Consider the following 21,428-nt stretch of genomic DNA (forward strand, 5'->3'; position numbering starts at 1 on the left):
GGGCCAGGCACAAGCTGCAGACCCGTCCTTCTCTCTGCCGGCCAACGGCCCTCATGAAGGGCGATAGGATGGCCTCAAGGCCAGCTTGTGGCCATCCCCTGACCTGCAAACTCAGCTGCCAGGAAACACCCTGTCACCACAGCCAATAGAGCAGTGTCCCAGGTGAGGATGCTCTTGACCTGGGAGCAGGTGGTGGCAGCCTAACAGCCCGAGTCCCGGGAGCAAAGACAACCTCCAGGGTATGCTGAGCTCCTGCAGCCGGAGGCAGGGCTGGGCGGGCAGCGCGGCAGACTCCGAGTTCAGACAGTCCAAAGCTGGGGAGCATGGCAAACCCCACATCTCATGGCTGGGCCACTAGCTGACCAGACACCCACCCACCCTCCTCTTCCTGGCTACTGGTTCTGCCCCGCTAGCGGGCACTTGTCCCCAGGGCATCTCCAGGATGGGCCGGCACCTCCCTCCTGCCTCTGCTCCCCCTGGATGGCGGCACCCCATCTCGCAGCAAGTGCCCGACCAGGGGGACGAGGGGGGACAGGCAAGAGAATGCCCAGTGACTCTTCCACCAGGCGAAAGCCCCACCAAGGCCCCCCGAGAAGGACAGACACAGGCACCCCAGTCAACCCAAAGGACCCAGGAGGTGCACCTACCGAGGCGAAGTGCTGCATGGGGTCACTGACGAACAGCATGGCGGGCGCGCGGGGCTCTGCACACGCCGGGGAGCTGGCGTGCTGCGGGGCGAGGCATGGGCTTGGGTGGCCGGGGGGCTGGGGGCAGGGGTGCAGCTGCAGGGCAGGGTGGACCAGGTGGAGAAGCTCGCTGGCTAGGGGACTAGAAGCGAGGGATGCTCTGGAGCATGTGGGCTGGCCAGGGGCACTTTGGCTCTCTCCATCTCCCCAGTGCTGTCAGCTAGCTGCATCTAACAACAAAACGGGCGGCCCACCCCTTTATTCCTCATGACTGTTCATCAAAGTCCAGGGCAGGCCTCAGCTTGCCCACTGCTGGGTCGGACCACACCAAGGAGGCTGCGCAGGGAGGGGGTGGCATGCGGAGCCGCAGGCCAGCTCCATAATGGGGCTGCACTCGGCTCCTTCTGAGATGCTGCCTGCAGGAGGCCGTGGGGGCCACAGGCCTCCATTCCAGAGCACTGGGGGGCCAGTCTGGGCCCCCGAGACCTCAAAAGGCAAAGCCAGGCCACCCCGAAGGGAAGAGATGGTGCCTTGGCCCCAGCGCCTGGGGCTCAGTGAGTTTTACTTTTGCTCAGGGAACATGGTGGTCCCCTGGGGCCGCCCCAAAGGGCTGAGCGGAGATGAGACGTACACGGGGTGACTGCGCTCCCCTGGGACCCCACAGGGAGCCTGGCAACAGAAAGAGCAGCAGGGTGTGGCCCAGTGCAGCCCAGCCTGCACCACAGACCCTGCCCAGGCTGTCTCTGGCCATGCCCCTGCTGCTGTCGGGGCCCCGGAATCAGAGGGACGTGGTCCAGAAGGAGGAGTACTTCCATCGCTGCCACCACAGGACTGGATGGCACTGCCCTCGGCACTGCCAGGGGCTCGGAGACGGGGATCTGCCTACCCGGGGGCTCTGCGGTGATCACCACCTCTCCCTTCTGAAGGAACCATGCATTCTAATGTAACCATCTTTGGCACAAAGCTGCCCCTGGCATAGGGGCCAGGATCCTCCCTAGAAGGTCAGTTGAGCCCAAACCATGTGAAAGGAGATGTGAAGCTTCCAAGACCCCCAAACCCAGCTGCTTCCCCCAGCAAGGAGAGCTTAAAATCCCACTCCTGGCCTGTTCTAGCTACATGCTGGGGAACTGGGAGTGGTAGGGGCTACACAGAGGGAGGCTCGGCCCAAGGAGCCCATCAGCACGTCCAGCCCCCCAGGTCCTCTGCAGGAGGGGAAGGGGGAGCCCAGGCAGAGGACGTGTAGCCAGTGCCACCCCCGAGGGTCTGGGCTGGGAGCCCCTGGCTCAGGTTCTTGTGGGCCTTGGTGGCTTTAGCCAGAAACATGGCTCAGCACCCTTGGCCTGAACCCCAGGGCTCTGGGTGGGTGTGGCTGTTACTTCTAATACACAGGCATCCATCACTCATAATGAGACAATCGAGGAAAATCGAGGTTTTGAGGTATAGACTGGTGTTCAGGAAGTGGGGCTGCAGTGGGGCCCAGGCTGTAAGTTCTGGCAAGGATGCCTGCAGGCATGAAGGCCAGGGACTGGGGGCAGCTATCAGTCATTGAGGTTCCTGTGGGTGCACTCAGGCTTGCCCCCAAGAGGATTGGGGGCTTGGCAGGTGGCTGGATGGAGGGACACAGAGACAGGTAGTAGGGGGAGGGGGCTGGGGTTGAGCCCCCATCCCCACAGGGTATTGTGAGACACTGGGAAATTTTTGATCAAAAGTGGCACTCTCCAGGTGGGCCTGACCTAATTAGGGAGCAGTCGTCCTGATGGCCTCAGGAGCCAAGGATGGGAGGGACCACGGCGCGGAGTGGGGCGGCAGTTGGTCTCTGGGAGCTGAGAACAGCAGCCCTGGGTCAACAGCCAACAAGAATTTAAACCTGAATTCTGCCAACAACCAGAGCCCGGAGGAGGTCCCAGCCCCAGACACGACGGTAGTCCTGGCTGATGCTTGGAGTGCAGCTGGTGGGGCCCTGAGCAGGGGGCCCAGTGGGGGGACATGCAGGACTCCCTACCCACAGAACCTGTGGGACAATAGACGTGTGTTGCTTTAAGCCCCTCTGTAGGTGGGGACTGGCTACACAGCACAGCTGACTAATACACCAGGGGAATGAGCAGGTGGCTGAAGACCTCGGGGAGAGAAAGGCCAGGGACCCGAAGGACCTTGGGCCACTAGGATGGCTGGAGGGCAGCTTCAACCTCACTCAGACCTTCAGGATACAGGCAGGCCCTAGGAGGAGCTAGCCACCATGTACCTTGGACCAAAGGCTGCCCAGTGCAAGGCAGGGTCGGGTCTGAAGGTCTCCTCTCTTGAGCCCTGGTGGCAGCCCTGAAGGCAGAGGGGCCACACCCTACCCATACTGCGGGGACACCTGGGGCCCGAGAACCAGCACTGTCGCCGTGGCCTGAGCCCAGGCAGGACTGGGAGTCCCAGGATGAATGAGAGCGTTTTCAGCTCTCAAAGTGCCAGGCTCCTCACCTGCCCCAAAGCATCACCCACTTCCTGTGCATGTATCCAAAGTCCTGACCATCTGGGGATATGACCGGGGGACCTGGGCCTTTGCCCCCAGGAACTCCTTCTAGCTCTGTTCTCAGATGCCAGCTCTGGCCTCCCAGGTCACCCCCGGGGCCCTCGGCACCTGCTCTTCTGAATTTAACTCACTGGGGGTTCTGCCCCACCAACCACTTCCTCACACTTACAGCAGCAAGATGGGGGTATTTTCTTGCTTGGCGCACCTGTGCAGGAACGGGTGAGTCACCAGAAGGGCACAGCTCAGGGTCCCACTCCTCTCAATCCCTCCAGACCACCCACAGGCAGGTGGCTCTGTCCCCCACGCCCTCCTACCCCAGGAGGTAGTGACCTGGCGGCTGGCTGTGCACTCAGAGGGTCTTCTTACTGAAGTCTAAGGAAGGGCTGGTGGGGGCTCCCTGCCCCCGAGCTCCTGGCCCTTCCTCCGGACATGAGGCCCTCCCTCTGCCCACCTGACCCCTTCTGGGGGCCGGCTCAGTTCCCGCTCCTGACAGTTCCTGCTCCGGGGACTGCACACACCCCTCCTCCTCCTAGGCCCCCTCCCCAGGCCAGGAAGGCCTGTCCCGGGTGAGTGCTGGGGTCTCAAGCCCCCAAGAGTCTGCAGGTTTTAACCCTGGCGTCTCCCTTGCATAGCTTGCTGGGCACCTGAGGAGGAGCAACAGGGCTCCGGGGTGGATCAGCCCCCAAATGTCACCCCCTCCACGGTCCATGACAGCTGTCACCAGACAAAGGCACCAGGAGAGGCAGGAAGGGCTGCAGGCAGGGGGCAGGCATGGGCAGCTAGCCCAGGAGGCTCCCAGATGCTGGGAGGATGGGTGGGGGAGACGGGGGAGGGGTGGTCAGGGCCAGCCTCAGCATCAGCTGAGCTCCCCTTCCGTGCATCTTCACAGCTAGTCAGAGCGCTGCCCCTGTTTTGTCCTGAGGGACACCGAGAATCAGAAGGCCAGGACCACCCAAAGCCCAGGCCCACACGCGGCACAGGGTGCATACGGCCGCTGCCTGTTCTGGGCCCTACAGGCATGCACCACGGGGGGCTTCATCCTGTCCGTGCTCCACACAGACTGGGAGTGGGCCTCCAGGACCAGAGGAGACCCTACAAGCTTCCCCTCGTCACAGCACCTGCCCAGGGCCTACGGGCCACCTCGATGCTCATGCCCTCTGTGCCGCCCTCCTCTCAAGCCCATAGGAGGCCAGGTGCTCCCCTCTCTCCTCTTGGAGAAGGTGGAGCCCTATGTCTCGGGTGAGTCACTCAGGTTCTGCACGGACTAGAATTGGAGGCCACTGCCCAGGGCAAGAGCCCCACCAAAGGGCCCCTAAGGTGGGCCCGGGGCACTGGTCCTTCCTAGGCACCGCAGGCTCTGGGGCTGGGGGCAGCTGCTCCCGGGCCCTCCCTGGCTCCACTGTTCCAGGTTCCAGACAGAATGGCTTTCTCAAACTCGGGCTTCATCCCTGGTGTCGCCATCACATCTAACGTCTGTCACACCCTCTTACAGGCTGGGCACCAGCAGTCATCCTTAAAACCCTGATGGTTTAGATCTGCATTGACCCATTTTACAGACAAGTAAACTGAGACCCAAAGGGTCAAATAACTCCAAGCAAAGAAGATGTGGGATTGGTATGGGACCTCCGAGACCCCAACCTCTGCACATCTCGGCCCCATGGTGCCTGGACCCTTCCTGAAGCAACCTCGGGGTGTCCACCAGGAATCTGTGCTCTGGGGCTCCTCCAAGGCTAGGGGCCCACTGCTCCCGCCAGGGCCCTTCCCCTTTAACTGCCTGACTCAGCTTCCTCAGCTGCCCAGCGTGGCAGGAGGGTGGTCGGAGGCCCCACAGGGCTGGGGGAGCCTCTGCTGGGGCCCCAGGCAGCCTGTCACCCCAGCTCCACAAGTGAGGGCACCAAGGCTCAGAGACGTGGGGGAGTCGATCCTGGTACAGACTGGCTCCTCAGGTGAGGCCCTGCCCACCCTGCTTGTCAACACCGGCCACTGACGCAGTGGGTGGGGCACCCGTGGGTCCCTGTGGTCCGTCTCCTGATAGAGCCGGGGTGCTGCTCAGGTACCTCTAGTCCAGCAGGAAGAAGTCAGCCTGTTCACCAGGGCAGCCAAGGTGGGTGGAGAGCCAGGGCCCCCAACCACAGTAGGTACCACCCTGGGACCCAGGGCCCCCAACGCCAGGACTGCCTAAGCCTCATCTTTTGATGGACGAGCCCCACAACCCAGAGAAGGGGGTGGCCCCAGAGCCTGGGGATGGGGTGCTGGTGCCCACTGTCACAGAGGCCAGAGGCCAGAGGGAGCGCTTGGGGGCATGTGTGTGTGTGTGTGTGTGTGTGCGTGCGCGCGCATGCACATGTGCATGTGCTCAAGTGCACAAGCCTTTACACGGAGCCTGAGTCACAACTGCAGGGTGGGCAGAGATGAAAGCTTTTGACTGTGCAGCCGCTGCTCTCTTGTGACCTGAGGCCTGGCCTGGGGAGCACCTGACCTGTCACCAACCTAGAGTTGAGGGCTAAACTCACTGCCCTAGCCCCAGGCTTTCCCTGATGAGGGTGTGGACGTGCAGATGGGTGGGGGTGGAGGAGGCACTCAGGACACCGCCCACCCCGGCATCAGCAGGTCCCCACCCTCAGCAGCACTGTCCTAGGGGCTGCGTTCTGGCCAGAGGGATCGGTTTCCAGGTTGGACTTTAACAGCGCCCAGTTCAGCTCTGTGGGGCTCCCTGCCAGCACCCTGGGCTCTGTGGGCCCCTCCGGGCCCCCAGAAAACTCGGGCATCGGCCCTTCCACAATGCAGCCTGGTAGTGGGCTCTACAGTCAGCTGTCCAGCTGCATCTCTGAGTCCCATCTTTGCCTCTGAGCGATGTCAGGCTGCATGAGGGTGAGGCTGGGCTGCAAGCCAGCCCCTAGACCAGTCTCTGCTCTCAGGATGGCCGCCGGGGGTCAGGATGAGGCACTCAAAAGGGTCCTGGCTTCCCTCACCCACCCCTGCCCCCAGCCAGGGCAAGCATGGTTCCAAGTATCCCCAGATGCCCTCTGGGAACCCGTAGGACTTTTACTAAGAGGCCTGTTACTACCTGCCAGACTCAGTCCTCTTGCTGGCAGAGATGGGGGATCCCATCCTCATTGCCCCATGGCTGTGAGGGAAGTCCTCTCCAGCCAGCCCAGACCTGCCAGCATCAGACATCCTCCCTGGAGAGAGGTGTCCCACCCCCACAGGACCCTAGAACTGGCCTCTCCTGATGCTGGGTCGTCAGGGTCTCCCAGGCCTGCTGACCCTCAAAGGCATGAGCTGGGTAGCTAGGAGGCGGGGCTCATGGAATTCTGGAGATAGACCTCTTAGGAGACCGTGTTCAGGGGTCCTCCCACCCTGGAGCTCAGTGGCAGCTCCTGTTGCTCCATAAGGTGTGTAGAGGGCGGGTGTCTGCTTTTTGATTGTGGTGTAAGCCCTAACACGGCTTTGGGTAGCTGAGGCACCCACTTCAAAGACATGAATCTCCAACAACAAACACCTCACCAACTACACAACTGAGTCAAGAGCCCAGCCACCCCACCCCTGACAGCCCCATCTCAGAAAGCCCTGGGTGACCAGACAATGGGTCTTGGAGTGACCCCACATCTCCCTGCCATGCTTTAATTCCACTGCTGGATTTTAAATTCACCAGGAAAGGGACTTCCCTGGTGGTGCAGTGGTTAAGAATCTGGGGTGCAACACAGGGAAGGTAGGTTCAATCCCTGGTCAGGGAACTAGAATTCCACATGCCGTGGGGCAACTAAGCCCATGCGCCCCAACTACTGAGCCTGCGCACAACTACTGAGCCTTCGGGCCGCAACTACTGAGCCCAAGCGCCATAGCTACTGAGCCCACAGGCCACAACTACTGAGCCCAAGCGCCACAGCTACTGAGCCTTCAGGCCACAACTACTGAGCCCAAGCGCCATAGCTACTGAGCCCACGGGCCACAGCTACTGAGCCTTCAGGCCACAGCTACTGAGCCCAAGCACCATAGCTACTGAGCCCACGGGCCACAGCTACTGAGCCTTCAGGCCACAGCTACTGAGCCCACTGGCCACAGCTATTGAACCTTCAGGCCACAACTACTGAGCCCGTATGCCACTGCTACTGAGCCCACGGGCCACAGCTACTGAGCCCACGGGCCACAGCTACTGAGCCCGCGGGCCACAGCTACTGAGGCTTCAGGCCACAACTACTGAGCCTTCAGGCCACAACTTCTGAGCCCGCGCACCACAACTACTGAGCCTGCGTGCCACAGCTACTGAGCCCGTGTGCCACCACTACTGAGCCCACAGGCCACAGCTACTGAGCCTTCAGGCTACAACTACTGAGCCCGAGCACCACAATTACTGAGCCTTCAGGCCATAACTACTGGGCCCACACAGCACACCTGGGGAGTCCATGCACCTTCACAGAGATCCCGTGTGCCACAAGTAAGACCTGATGCAGCCAAATATAATAAAAGATCATTCCAATAAAATAATAATAAATTCACCAGTAAAGAGTGGAGGCCCAATCCCTAGGCACCCCATCCTGGGCCCCAGTACAGGCAAAGCCACCAGTCTTCTCTTTTTCCACTCTCCCCTACCCCCTGCAAGGCAGGTAGTAGGGTTCAGGTGAGCATTATAACCCAGAGCATCACTACTGACAGGCTGAGACCCACCCATTTATGAAGGATGCAAATGTCCAGGAGGGGCGGACCTGGAAGTGAGAGGTCAGGACCCTTGGCCCCTGGGGAGGTGTTGGCCGACCAGGAAGGGTCTGAACAGACAAGATGGCACTACCTGGCCCAGCACAGGCCTACCCTTTCCCAGCATCTGCCTTGGTTTCCTCACCTGTAAAATGGGAATACAACAGCTGTGTCTGCCCCAACAGTCTCCTGGGTAGAGATAGGAGGCTAGGCTGAGCAGGCAGATTCCTCCAGTCCAGCCTGAGGGGCTCCTCAGAGGCAACGATGTCACAGGGTCTCGCTGCCCCCTGAACCCCCAACCCGTCCTGGCTGCCACTGTCCGAGCAGGTACCTTCCCCTGTCCCACTCAGGCCAGTGGGCCCTGGGCCAGCTCAGCATCAGAGATGGACAACAACAAAGAACACAGGGACCCTTCCTCCCCTGCTGCCCTTTCACCCTGGCTCAGTCCCCTGACTGGAGCCCCCCACCCCCACTATTCTCAAAGGCTTGTGTGCTGGGATACGAGCTCCAACTCCTGGAGGGGTCTCTGGGGAGGAGGAAGGCTCTGCCTCCAGAGTTCCTGGCCCCACCTCCCACATGTGCCCTGGCCCTGGGCCTGCTACTGGTGCCCCAAGGCCCTCATGCTGCTCTGTGTGAGGCCGGTGGCCGTCCATGGAGCCCCCAGAGAGCAGAGCTGAGCACAGAGGCTGAGCAGCTGGGCTTCGTCCCCAGGGGACAAATAGCAGGAGAGAGCAGAGCTGAGCCCTGCCCAGATAAGACACAGAAGACAACGTAGTCCTCTTTCTCGAGGTCAAGGAGATGTTTCCAACTACATATGCTAAGAAAGGCTCCCTGGAGATCAAAAAGGGAAGGGGTGTCACCCCACAGTGTGTGATGTCAATCCCCCCACAGGCCTCTTCGCTAGAATCCATCTTGGCTAAAAGATGTGCACACACACATGGGAGGAAGTGAAAGTGAGTCTCTCAGTCATGTCCGAGTCTTTGCAACCCCATGGACTGTAACCTGCCAGGCTCCTCTGTTTGTGGGATTCTCCAGGCAGACATACTGGAGTGGGTTGCCATGCCCTCCTCCAGGGGATCTTTCTGACCCAGGGATCGAACCTGGGTCTCCCACATTATGGGCAGATTCCTGACCTTCTGAGCCTCCAGACACGTGGGGGACCCTGAGATAACCCAATCATGGACTCAGGACCAGGTAAAGCATGATGACTGGCCACAGGAAACCCGCAAGAAACGCCCCATAAAAGTGGTTCAAACCCCCATGAGGGCGCAGCACTCTCCCTTGTGTCTATTCACATGTACCCTCTTCCTCCTAGTAAGCACTTTTCTGCTTTCACTACTTTCCATCTTTGTGGGAATTCATTTCCACACAGCTGACGGGCCAGGGCCTCATCACTGGCCACTGGTCCCTGCTGGTCTAGTGGTTAGGATTCAGCACTCTCACTGCCACAGCCCGATCTCAGTCTCTGGCCAGCAACCAGAACCCTGCTTCCATCCACTGCGGTCCAAGGCCACCTGAGATCCGAGCCAGGTGCTTCCCTCGTGCTCGTAGCAAAGGTCCTGAGACAGGTGCCCACCTGAGGGAGCCCTGGGCAGCGAGCCCACAGACAGAACTCAGCAGCCCCAGGTCCAGCAGACACTATGCCGAGGAGGTGACCGTGGCGGGGTTCTGGGGCATTGCCAGGCTTCCCCAGGGCTGGGGGTCCTTACACACCCTTCTTGTGTCCTGCCTGCCCCCCACCTCCTGGAACCCCAATGCCTGGCAGGAGTATGGCCAGCTACCACAGCCCTGCCTCCAGCCAAGAGGGCCACCCAGTGCGGCAGGGCCTGAGACATAGCAAGACAAGCAGGTGTCAGGGCCTTGGGTGCTCCTGCAACCCCGCTCCCGCCTCCCTCCTCTGGAAACAGCAGCTCCATCCCTTTCGGGGGCCTCTTTCCCATAAGTTAGCGCCTGTGGTGGGGGAGCCCACAATACTCCACTCCATCCTGACCCTGCTTCAGGGCACCCAGGTCATCAATGACACAGGGATGGCTCAGGAATAGACACATGACATATTCAGAGATGGACGTGCTGGATTCTGGGCAAAGAAGGTCCTTCCCCATAGGGAGAGTGCTGCTGTTGGAGCCTCTACCGTAAGAGGAGACACTGCCTAAGAACAAATCTACCATGGGGGAGGCAAAGCAAGAGAACAAGAGGCAGCTGTTTGAGCACCTGGATCCAGCCATGCCTGAATTCATTCATACACCTAGATCCAGCCATACCCGAAGGTCTCGCTACACCTGGATCCAGCCAGGCCTGAAAAGCTTCGTACCCCTGGACTGACAGTTACATGAGCTGATCCAGTTTCTACTTTGTGATCTGAAATGTGCTAACAAGCACACAGAGGAAACTGGGTACCTGCGAGCCTGCCTTCTGGTTCTGCAGGCTCCCGAGACAGTTCACACTCACCACCCCCAGCCTGAGTCCCCTGCAGAGGGAAGCCCCACTCACCATGACAGACGTGGTCATGCCCGGCAGGTGGAAGACATCCATGCCAGCCTCTGCACCACCCGCCACTTCCTCATTCCCCTGGCCTGGCTGGGGAAGGTCAAAGTAGGTGCTGTCCGGCTCCCTAGACAGAGGAAGACATAGCGGACAGCGGAGCGGTGAGCCCAGACCGCCCAGGCCCAGAGCGTGAGGACAGCCCGCACCTCCCCTTGCCCCTCTGCTCCTTCCCCTAACCTCAGCTCTCAGAATCCCCAGCTTCCTTGCCCCACCAGCCTCTCCAGGGCTGGTGTGAGTACCAAGGAGGTGGCCACCCACAGGCTCTGTCCCCTGGACCTCTCCCTGCCCGGAGCCCTCTGGACGGCTGGCCAGAGGAAGAAGCCCAGACTGTGGAGCCTGCGACTCCAGGAGGAAGCCCAGGGCAGCAGCTCCTACCCAACCCTCTCCACCCTGCCCAGGGCCCGACACTCACAGAGAACTCCAGAGGTGCTGGAACGTGGCCCCCTCATCGGCGGCGGCGGGCTGGGTAGACTGGGACATCTTCCAGCACAGGCAGAGGGCAGCTCACTCTGCGAGAGGAGAGAACAAGAGGGTGGGTTGGGAGGGTGCCTCTGAGCCCTCTGGCCAGCGTCCTCAAGCACAAGTGGCAGGGGGGCCAATGGCGACCACTCGGGGACACCCTTGGGTCCTGGTGCAGGCCCCCACCCACCGCTCCTTTCATCCTACCCTTTCTGGGGGTGGAAATCGAGACCCAGGGGTGGGGGCAGCATGGCCTTAGACCTTCTCAGAGCCATCAACTGTGAAGCGGGGATGATGACAGCACCCCCTCATGGGGCTGCTGCAAGGCCCCTTGGGAGCACTGATTTCAAGTCTCAGCCAGATGATCATACTAAGTGAAGTGAGTCAGAAAGAGAAAGACAAATACCATAGGGTATCAGTTACGTGTATAAGTTATAAACTTGTCTACAAAACAGACTCATGGGGGACTTTCTTGGTGGTTAAGACTACGAGATCCCAGTGCAGGAGGTCTGGTTCAGTCTCCGGTCGGGGGACAAAAGTCCCACGGGCCACAGCTAAGTCCACACACACTGCAAGTACTCAGCCGCACGCTGAAAAACTAGAGAAGCCCCACGATGCAACAGAGACCCAGCCCAGCCAAATAAAAAATAATAATAAAGAATGAAAGAAGAGAGAAGAAATGGACTCACACACATAGATAGCAGACATGTGATTACCAAGGTGGAGAGGGATGGGGAGTTTAGGGTTAGTAGATGTAAACCATTGTATCTAAAATAGATGGACAACAAGGTCCCACTGTACAGCACAGGGAACTATACCAATATTCTGTGATAAACGGTAGCAGCAGCTGCTGCTGCTGCTGCTGCTGCTCCTCAGTCACTTCAGTCGTGTCCGACTCTGTGCGACCCCATAGACAGCAGCCCATCAGGCTCCCCCGTCCCTGGGATTCTCCAGGCAAGAACACTGGAGTGGGTTGCCATTTCCTTCTCCAATGCATGAAAGTGAAAAGTGAAAGTGAAATCGCTCAGTCGTGTCCGACTCTTAGCGACCCCATGGACTGCAGCCTATCAGGCTCCTCCACTATCAGGCTCCTCCATCCATGGGATTTTCCAGGCAAGAGTACTGGAGTGGGGTGCCATTGTCTTCTCCAAACTGTAGCAGAAAATAATATTAAAAAGAATGTATATATGTGTATAACTGAGTCACTCTGCTGTATACCAGGAATTAACTCAATATTGTAGATCAACTACGTGCTGTGTGCTTAATCACTCAGTCGTGACCAACTCTTTGTGACCCCATGCACTGTAGCCCACCAGGCTCCTCTGTCCATGGGGATTCTCCAGGCAAGAAAACCGGAGTGGCCCTCCTCAAGGGGATCTTCCCAACCCAGGGATCGAAGCCAGGTCGCCAGCATTGCAGGTGGGTTCTTTACCCTCTGAGCTACCAGGGAAGTATAGATCAACTATACTTCAATAAAAACTAAATTAAAAAATAAAAACAAAACATGAAGATAAAGTCTCTGCTGTGTCTGGGTCATAGTTACACTGGAACACGAGTGGTCATTATTATGATGAACTGTGTCTCTAGGTTTAGCCTGGGGGGGAGACTCAAGCCAGGTTTCCGGGCTCCTGATGCCCCAGCAGCCAGTGACGGCTCAGATTCTGTGTCCCCCTCAAGAAAGGGTAGGTGCAGGGCCCACCCGAGGCTGGAGCCGAGGCCCGGGTAGGAGCCTGGCTGTGCCCAACTGCTGCAGGGCTGGGCAGTCTTTCACCTCTGTAGTGGGATCCTTGCTGGCAGCCTGGATGCAACAGCAATGCCAACCCGGTGAGGCAGCCACCAAGGCCGAGGTGGAGAATCTGCTCTGTCACTGGAGGGGGGTCACGGCATGAATGGCCTCCCTTCACAGGAGATGCCAAGGGCTCAGGGCCCCAGCCCCGTGTCTGCTGGCCTTTGTCCCCACCACCACCCCTCCTGAGAGAACCCATGCCCCAGTTACACCCAAAGCAGCCCTGTCACCACGGCAGTGGCCATGCCAGGCACATCTGGGATCCCTGTTCTTCAGGGAGGAAGGGGCAGGGAAACCAGAGCCCACTCTGCCCACTGCCCCCACCGAGGCCCAGGCGACGTCTCCCCTGGGCTGGCCTCCAGGTTCTTGGCAAGGGGCTACAGGAGTCAGCTCGGCCATCTCCTGGCAGTGCCCAAGCGGGCAGGCCTGGACCTGCCCACAGCCGTCAGGGGAGGAAGGGTGGGGCCTGCAATCTGTTGCTTTGTCTGTCCCCAGGCAGTGGGCCCTGATTGAGGCCTGTGGCATGTTCCTGGGGCTGCCACGTGCCAGGCCACCGTCCCTGGGGCAGTGGCACGAGCTGGGAGGGGCTGGGTGGGGAAGGTTAAGGTGGGGCCAAGTGAAGGCGGCCGGAACAAGTGGTTTGGAAAGTGCCAGCCACAAATCAACTCCCCAGCAGGCTCGGAGACGGTTCCACTCCGTCTCAGGAGATGGGGCTCAGAGAGGTTATGTGACCTGCCAAGGTCACACAGCACAGCTGAAAGTGCGGGGATAACAAGTGGCCTTCTCAGAGCTGGAAAGTAACTTAGTCATGCCTCCTGCCCACTCCATCTCAAACCTTTAGCACATGATCCACAGAGTTTTTACAAGGGGCTGGCCAGCACTCACTGGCATGCTTTCTGTGCTGGGGAGGTCACTCCCATCCTGGGCTAAGCTGTCCAAAACCCAGTGCAGCTCCAGTAAGGCCTGGAGTTGGCCATGAGGTAACTCAGAACAGGGTAGAGTTGGTAGGAAGCAGAATGCGCTGGCTGGAGCAGGCGTGGAACAGGCCGCCAAGCTGAAACTGGGTGGAAACCCACCGTCACCCACTCACCATGGGTGGTCCTTTCTGGGAGAGCAGAGATCAGTCAGGGTGGCCTCTTGGTGTGGCAGGCTGTGCCAGCTCGAGACTCAACTGGCCCAGGACATTTGGTCCCACCCCCTCTATTTTGCCAATGGCCCAACTAAGCCCAGAGATGACAATGCCTTGACTAACGTCACGCAGCAAGTGGACAGCAAGATGCTGTCTCTGGTCACAGCACCCACAACAGGGGAAATGTGGAAATAGCCCCCAGGAGCGTCAGCAGATGAATGAATAAACAGTCCTGGTAGGTTCACCTGTGTGTGTGCTAAGTCACTTCAGTCATGTCCAACTCTGTGCAACCCCATGGACCACAGCCCGCCAGGCTCCTCTGTCCGTGGGATTCATCAGGCAAGAAAACTGGAGTGGGTTGCCATTTCCTTCTCCAGGGGTCTTCCCGACCCAGGGACTGAACCTGAGTCTCTTACGTCTCCTGCATTGGCAGGCGGGCTCTTTACCACCAGCACGGCCTGGGAAGCCCTGGTAGGTCCACACGCTGCAGTTTCACTCTATGGAAAGGATGATCTCTCACACCAGCTACATCACTATGCCCTCAGAACCTCACACTGAGTGAGCGGTCATGTGTCTTACGAAACGTCTAGGAAGGTGAATCCCCAGAGGCGGAAGGCCACTTGGTGGTTTGCAAGGACTGAGGGCGGGTTTGGAGTGGGGTGGGGTGGGGGGTGGGGTGACCGCTGCAAATAGACCGAGTGACGGTTGCTCAGCCCTGTGAACGAGCCAAACACCACTGCAAGGCTTGCTGCAAAGGGCTTAGTTTTATGTTGTGTGAGTTTCACCTCAATAAAGAAATGTTGAACTTCAGAGAAGGAGCCTGGGGTAGTATGTTGGGGGGAAATCGGCACCACCAAGAATGTCAGGAATATGTCACTCTGCCAGTTACGTGAAAGTTAAGACAGTTTCTCTCCCGGAGCCTAGTCCTGGTTCTCAGCAACTCCCGCTGCCCAGCACCTGGGGTAGTACATCAGCACTGGGAATTTCCCCGAAGCCCCCTCCCCACGCTTATACACCTGCTTCCCCCTAAGAACAGCCAGGAGGTGGGACAGAGAGTCCCCACCCTGGGCAACACAACCAGCATCTTTCCTAACCACACCCCCTGCTTCACCCCAAGCTGCTGGGGTCAGAGGCGCCTGCCCCATCACGCAGGCCAGTTCTGGCTCAGGACAGACCTGCAGGTGCCCAGCCCTCTAGGGAAGCAGGAGGCTGCAGGGGTCCCACCCCAGCCCTCATCACCAGGACTGCAGATTAGACAGTTCAGCCTTCCTGAAGGAAGAGGAGGTTCAGGCTCACCAAACTCCACTGTCTTCAGCAGATCCTGCTGCATCTGCCCCCAATACACCCCAAATGCAGGGCTCCATGTCCACTTTTAGCCAGCACCCCGGGACTCACAGAGATTCTGGGATAGACCCCTCTGCCAAAAGGGAAAGCATCATATAGGCCCACCTGGCCCACTGGGGGGACCCCTTTGGTTGCCAACCCGAAGATGGCGCCAGTCTCTGAGGGTGATTCCCACGCTGATTCTCCACCTGCAAAATGGGTCCAGAAACCTGCCCTGCCTGACTCAGAGGATCCAGGGGGACTCTACCCAGGAAGTCACGCAGCACCCAGATCTCCAACATCCTTGGAAAACTCAGAAGAGCTGGCTGCACTGGGCTACGTGTGACAGAGCTGCCGACCTAGTATCTACAGGTGTTGGGGACCACCCGCCACCCAGGCAGGAGCTGGGGCGTGAGGAAGAGGCAACACTGATGCCTGGCCTCAGGCCATCTGCCCACCCCGCCAGAACGCCCTGGGCTCGATGGGCACGGTACCCTCTCCCCTGGGCAGGGATGATCTTTTCCCTTTACCCACTAGCAGCATTTCGGCCAAAGTGGCCAAGGTTCGCAGGCATGAGAGAAAGAAAGCAATTCTAAAACCACTTCCTGCAAATTAAATCCAATTTCCCCGACACACTCTGCAAATCTGGAAATGTGCTCACAATGGAAACTGCTTTTGCAAATGATGCAAATTATGTTAAAAATCGCATGTAGGGGGGAGAGACCAACTTCCGATGATATCCCCCAGGTGGTAGCAGTGATGCCACAGGGCACAAATGCATGGTGTGCAGCTCTGCTTTGCCATCAAGTTGAAGTTTCTCTGGAAAGGAAGTGCATCCTGTCACAACGAGAGGAGTCCAGTCCTGCTCAAGGTTGGAGACATGGACGCGAGAGGGTGGGGAGCGGCGTGGGTAGGGGCTGGACTCAAGGAATCCCTGAGCACCCGGCCAGGGGAAGCTGCAGTCACGGCAGCGTGAGAAGGGCAGACTGCAGCCCGTTCTCACGGCAGCTGGCCCGATGCTCAGACACCCCCGACTGTGGGCTGTGGCCCCCAAAACCACTTCACCTCAAGGAATTTCCAGCGAATATTTGTGATTCTGAGGGGTGGGGGCTGGTGGCCCAGAGACTTCAACCCAGGCTTGAGTGGAGACACAGCCCCACGCCCTAACAACTTCATTTGGGGACTCCCCGAGGTCTCTGAGAGCCACCTGGGGGAGGAGACGTGGCCCCACATCCTGCAGTGCCCCCCAGCAGAAAAGGTTCCAGCCCAGAGGCCCGGTGCTGCAGGGGAGAAGCCAGCTAGCTGCTGCCGGGGCCAGCAGGCTCCCACACTGCCACCCCTGGGCAGGTCTCAGAGGTCCAAGAAACGTGCCCCAAGCTACCAAGGGTCCCAGCTGCAGCCCAGGTGGGAAAGACCCAAAGAACCCCACTCTGTTCCCCACCCAAAAACACCTGAGGGCTTTGCCCCAGGCGCATAGCCCCTCTGCCCCAGGCTGGTGGAAGCTGGAGGCCCTAGGGGGCTAACTCTTCCTTCAGGAGCTCAACCCTCTGACCTCATCCTCCAAAATCCCAGCGAGAGTGACAGCCTGACCTGGGCTCCCAGCCCCGTCCCCATGCACCCCAGCCAGGGCTGCCTCCACGTTCAGCCCTGGTCCCCTGTCCACTCCCTACCCCACCCTGGTCCTGCCAGGCCAGGCCTTGCCTCCTCCAAGAAGCTGCTGACTTCCCTGACTCCAGATCAGAATGAGCCTTATCCTGCCCCCATCACCTGGCTGGTGGCAGAGCACACACAGCCCTGTGCGGCCCAGAGAGCAGCCTCGCTGGTCGGCAGGACTTCAAGGCCTTGGGCTTCTCCTCTCCTCTCCCTCCACCGGCCCCTGCCCAGGGCTCCAGAACCAAGGCCCATAAACTGGGGCCCCTGTGACCCTTCGGAAGGGACACCCCATTCATAGAGGGGGCCCCCACCCACCTATGGTGGGTGTGGACACTTGGCCTGGGCACAGGGAGGGACAACTGGAGCACATGCCCTCCCCACAGCGTTCAGGGAGTGGGTGCAGCCCGGTCACTTTAGAGGGAAAAGACCCGAAGAACCCTCCCTGTCCCCTCCCCAAAACAATCCATCCCGGTTGTCCTCAGTCACACACTGGTTCTTCTTGTGGCTCTATCCCTGGCTATTTCCATAAACGTAGATGGACTGAAATCTAAGGGGCAGATAAACCTACACCATCACAGGAGGGATCCCAGGGGCCTTCCCAGCCCCTTCCAATACCCTGTGGCTTGTCTTGAGGGAACCCCAGAACATCCCAGCGCCCATAAGTCCCCGTACCCGGGCAGAGGGGTCAGGCGGCCATCACGCAGGAGGCCCTGCCGTGACATGGCGCTGTCCCTGGGCAGCAGCCCAACAGAATTCCTGAAGGACACCCAGTGCCCAGCCTCCTGGGCCCTCGGAGCTGAGGGGCCCCTTGTAGACCCAGCCACCCACCCCGGAACAGGCTGCCCTAGGCCAGTGGGGCCAGGACAGGGGTCCCACCTGGAATGGTGGCCGGAAGCGTGTCGCCCTCAGGGAGCATGGGCAGCGGCCATCTTCACCTGCCCCTCCCGCCCGCACCGGGCCACGTGGCCACAGGAGGCTGGATAGCCTCTGTCCCCGCTGGCCCAGCAGGGGGTGGGGTGCGGTCAGGACAAGACAGGACCCTCAGCCGGGGCTGGCCAGGGTGGCACCTGGGCCTCCTGTGGAGAGAGACGGAGCCTGCAGGGCCAGGGAGGAGGGCATCGCCGCGGCTCCATCACCCTGGGGTGGCTCCCTGCTCCCTCTCGGCTCCGCTCGGGGGGAGCCCAGTGCTGCTGATGAGACAAATTTAGCCTCCCCACCCTGGGGCAGGGTGCGCTTGTGAAATATGAAAACAGCTGGAGCTGCCCGATTAAGCCACCCTCTCTCCCTCCTGGGCTGGGGCCCCAGGCAGGCGGGGGAGGCCGAGCCTGGGAGCGGCCCGGGAATCCCCCAGCCCCGCCGCCTCTCATCCCTCGGGCCTCTTACTTTTGCTGGTGCCAGGGGCAGGATGGCCTCCCTCCGCACCTGGGCCAGCCTGGAGCACCCTGAGGTTGCCCGGCAGTTTCTGTTTGAATCTAACGGTTGGCTTAGTACCCACGTGAGGCCAGGAGCTGGGCAGCAGCCCTTTGACCACGTGAGCCTCACGCACTTCTGGAAGGAAATGGCCGACGAGATCCTCCAGGGCTGCGCGGCTCTGGAGTCACCCAGACCTCTGCTGGGAGAGGTGCTCGGCCAAGCTGAGTGTCGGGGACCCAGGGGCACCCCACCCCCGCTCCACCAGAGAGGCTGCCATGACCAGCTTCCCGGTGGACAAACTCTTGCAGCCAAACAAAGAAAGAAATGCCAGAGGATGGCTGAGCCCCCCCATGTCCCAGCAGGCCCGTGCAGTGACGTGGAACGTGCAGAGAGGTCAGGTCACTCACCCAAGGGCACACGGCTGGTCACAGCTCCAACCCAGTCAGCTGGCTCTTGACCTTGCCCTCAGCCTGGCCTTTCTAGGAGGGGAGCGAAGGAGGCCCAACTCCCTCCCCAGCCTGCATTGCCACCCACACAGCCCCACCGGCACGCTACTGGGAAGTCCCTCGCCCACCCCTCTTTCTTCACCCTCATGCAGAGGCCCTACCCACATCCGGGCCCCACCGCCACCCTCCGCTGACCTGCCCATGGTTTTCCTCCCATCCCAGCATGTGCAGGTCAGACCAGGACACACAGTCCCTGTCCCCTGGCTTTCTGCTCTGTAGCTCTACACTGCCTACCACACTCCCGGCCCCCGGCCCCCTCTGTCCACTTAGCCCCACTCTGCCGCTCTGCTTGGCAGCTGTGTGACCCCAGACAGGTGTCTTGCCCATTCTGAGCCTGCTTCCTGTGCTGCATAGGAAGAGCCTGAGTACTCAGCAGGGCTCTGATACAGGCACGGATGAAGAGCTCGAGATCCCGGAGCGAGCTGTAATGGACCAGTGGGTCCTGAGGGTTAGAGTAGCAGCAGACAGGGAGGAAAAAAACTGCCCTGGTCCCAGGCAGAGGCCAGGTCTGGCCGCTGCCCTGTCCCTGGTTCGCTTACAGGGCCCTCTCTTCACTTCTCTCTCTAAAAACAAGGCACTTGCAGAGCAATGGATGGGACCCAGCACCCCAGGGCAGCAGAAAGCTGATGTGCCATCCCAGGGTAACGGACACTTGCTGGAGGCAAGCAATGGATTCCAGCTTGGAGTTCAAAGGCTGGACCCCAGGGGCAGAGGAACAACGGAGAAGTCTCAGTTCCTGCCCAGCCTGGAGAACGGGGGCAGGCAAGTTTGTAGGTGGGGAGTGGTGGGGTGTCAGAGGCACAGGCACTGGTGGGGAGAAGTTTTCTCTAAGAAGGCACAGTGTGGGGGGCAGAGGGAATGACCTCACACTGGTTGGGGGGTCCTGGGTCTAAGAAGGGGCAGGTCAAGGGCAGCTGGAATGGTGCCCCAAGCCCAACTGCACCACCGCCAAGGGGGCTTCCATGGCAGCATCCAGCCACCTGTCGGGGGGCTGGGAGAGAAGAGTGGGAGCAGAAGCGAGGGTGTCAGTGAGGAAGGTTCAGATAGCAGAGAGGACAGGGAGGGGATCCAGGAGGCGGGTGGCTGCAGGGCTGGGAGCCTCACGAGGCTGGAGAGGATGGAGGAGATGCTTCAAGCAGAGCAGGTGTCTGAGCTCTCGGTCGTGGCGTGGCCCACATGAGAGCCGAGGTGGCTGTGAATGGACGGCAGCTGGGCGCATCCTGGGCCCTCCATCCCACTGCCCACCTCCAGCCGTGCCTTCACGTGGATCTGGAATCCAGCGCTCCCCCTGACGGGGCCACCCCAACCCAGATCCCCTCACCACTGCCCCATAAGTACAGCAGCCTTTTAGCCAGGCTCCCTGCTCCTGCCTCATCCGATGGCCCCCCAGTGGCCGGATGTAGGCTCATGCACCCCACCCCTGTACCCCCACCAGGTGGAAGAAGTCAACGACACGAAGACCAGACTGTAGCCATGACATAAGCTGCCACTCTTCTGAGAACTGGCCTCAGGGAATTCCCCAGTGGTCCAGTGGTTAGGACTCTGCACTTATACTGCAGGGGGTGCGGGCTGGATCCCTAGGGGAAACTAAGATGTATGCCAAAACAAAAAAAAACAGAACTGGCCTCAAGAAATGGAAACAAACTGACCTGGAACTGAAGACTAACTGTACTTAATCAAAATGACACTGATGTCATTGATCACCACCGTGTGGTCAATTTCAAGATGACTGTCAGAGCTGACTGTGCTGTTTCCACATGTAGCCCCCTCCCTCCACCTATAATAGCTCTTGCCCCGATACTCAGTGGGAAGGAGTCAGCCTTTGGACGGGAGTCTGCCCACCACCCCCTCAACTCTGCTGCCAGCCTCCGAAAAAAAAGCAAAGTTTCCTTTGCACCAGGCTTGCCTCCTTTTGGCTTTTGAGTGACGAGCAGCCAGACCCCCACTTTCGGCAACGCTCTCACCTTCCAGTCTGCCAGGCACTCCTGCTGTTTCTGTCTTTCTCCTCCAAGCCACCCCTCCCGGGGTCCCACCTCTACACGCCAGTGTGCCAGGTTCTGTCCTCCAGAATCTTCTCTTCCCTGAGCGAGCATTCATGCTCTTCAATTCTGCCCCACATGGTCATTCCCAAACCACCTGACCACCCGCCTCTGGACACCTCGACACTCCTTGAAGGGAAACATCATCTGTGCTCCCCCCCTGCACAGACTCCTTGACTCTCACCCTGGGCTCCTCGCTATGGGCTCAGGATGTACTAATTTCTACCATCCCCACTAATTTCTACCTCTACCCATCCCCACTCAGCTCTCCACCCACCCTGCCGCGCCCAGCCATCGAGGCCCTGATCTAGTTCGAGAGCTCCAATTGACTCATGAATTCTGCTTTCTATCTCTGAAGTTAGCTGACATCTGACATGACCTCATCCAAGGTGTCACAACACTGGTCCCTCCATGCCTCACTCACTCCAGGAACTCTCATCATCAGCCCTTCTGTCCCACCTGCCTCCCTGCCCCGACATCTCCAAGGTGCCCCCACCCCACCCCCTGGCCCTGGGGGTCTCTGTCTGATAACGATGTGCCCTCCCTCAGTGCCAACCCCAGCCTAGAAGCCTCTGCATTTCTTGATCTCAGTCTTCACGAGATCAAGGCACTGCTGCACCCCACTTTCCAGATGTTCCTACAGAAGCACAGACAGCAGACCGCTTGCCCAGGGCCAC

General features: G+C 59.6%; 1 protein-coding gene across 5 annotated transcripts in view; it reads right to left on the bottom strand.

The window, feature by feature from the left end:
* Positions 1-21,428, bottom strand: part of TP73 (tumor protein p73) — an 81,186-nt gene that overhangs the window by 37,393 nt on the left and 22,365 nt on the right. For 3 of the 5 annotated variants that reach the window (XM_061382953.1, XM_061382955.1, XM_061382954.1), the window contains 2 exons: positions 10,856-10,952; positions 10,390-10,510 (listed from right to left, as the gene is read on the bottom strand). In XM_061382953.1, coding sequence (XP_061238937.1) covers positions 10,390-10,510; positions 10,856-10,923 — 189 coding nt within the window. In that variant the 5' untranslated portion in view covers positions 10,924-10,952. Of the gene's footprint in view, positions 1-647; positions 3,106-10,389; positions 10,511-10,855; positions 10,953-18,176; positions 18,271-21,428 lie in introns of those variants that run through there. The other 2 variants (XM_061382956.1, XM_061382957.1) reach the window with 2 other exon arrangements.

The sequence above is a fragment of the Bos javanicus genome, chromosome 16, assembly GCF_032452875.1.
Source record: "Bos javanicus breed banteng chromosome 16, ARS-OSU_banteng_1.0, whole genome shotgun sequence".
NCBI classification, from domain to species: domain Eukaryota; kingdom Metazoa; phylum Chordata; class Mammalia; order Artiodactyla; family Bovidae; genus Bos; species Bos javanicus.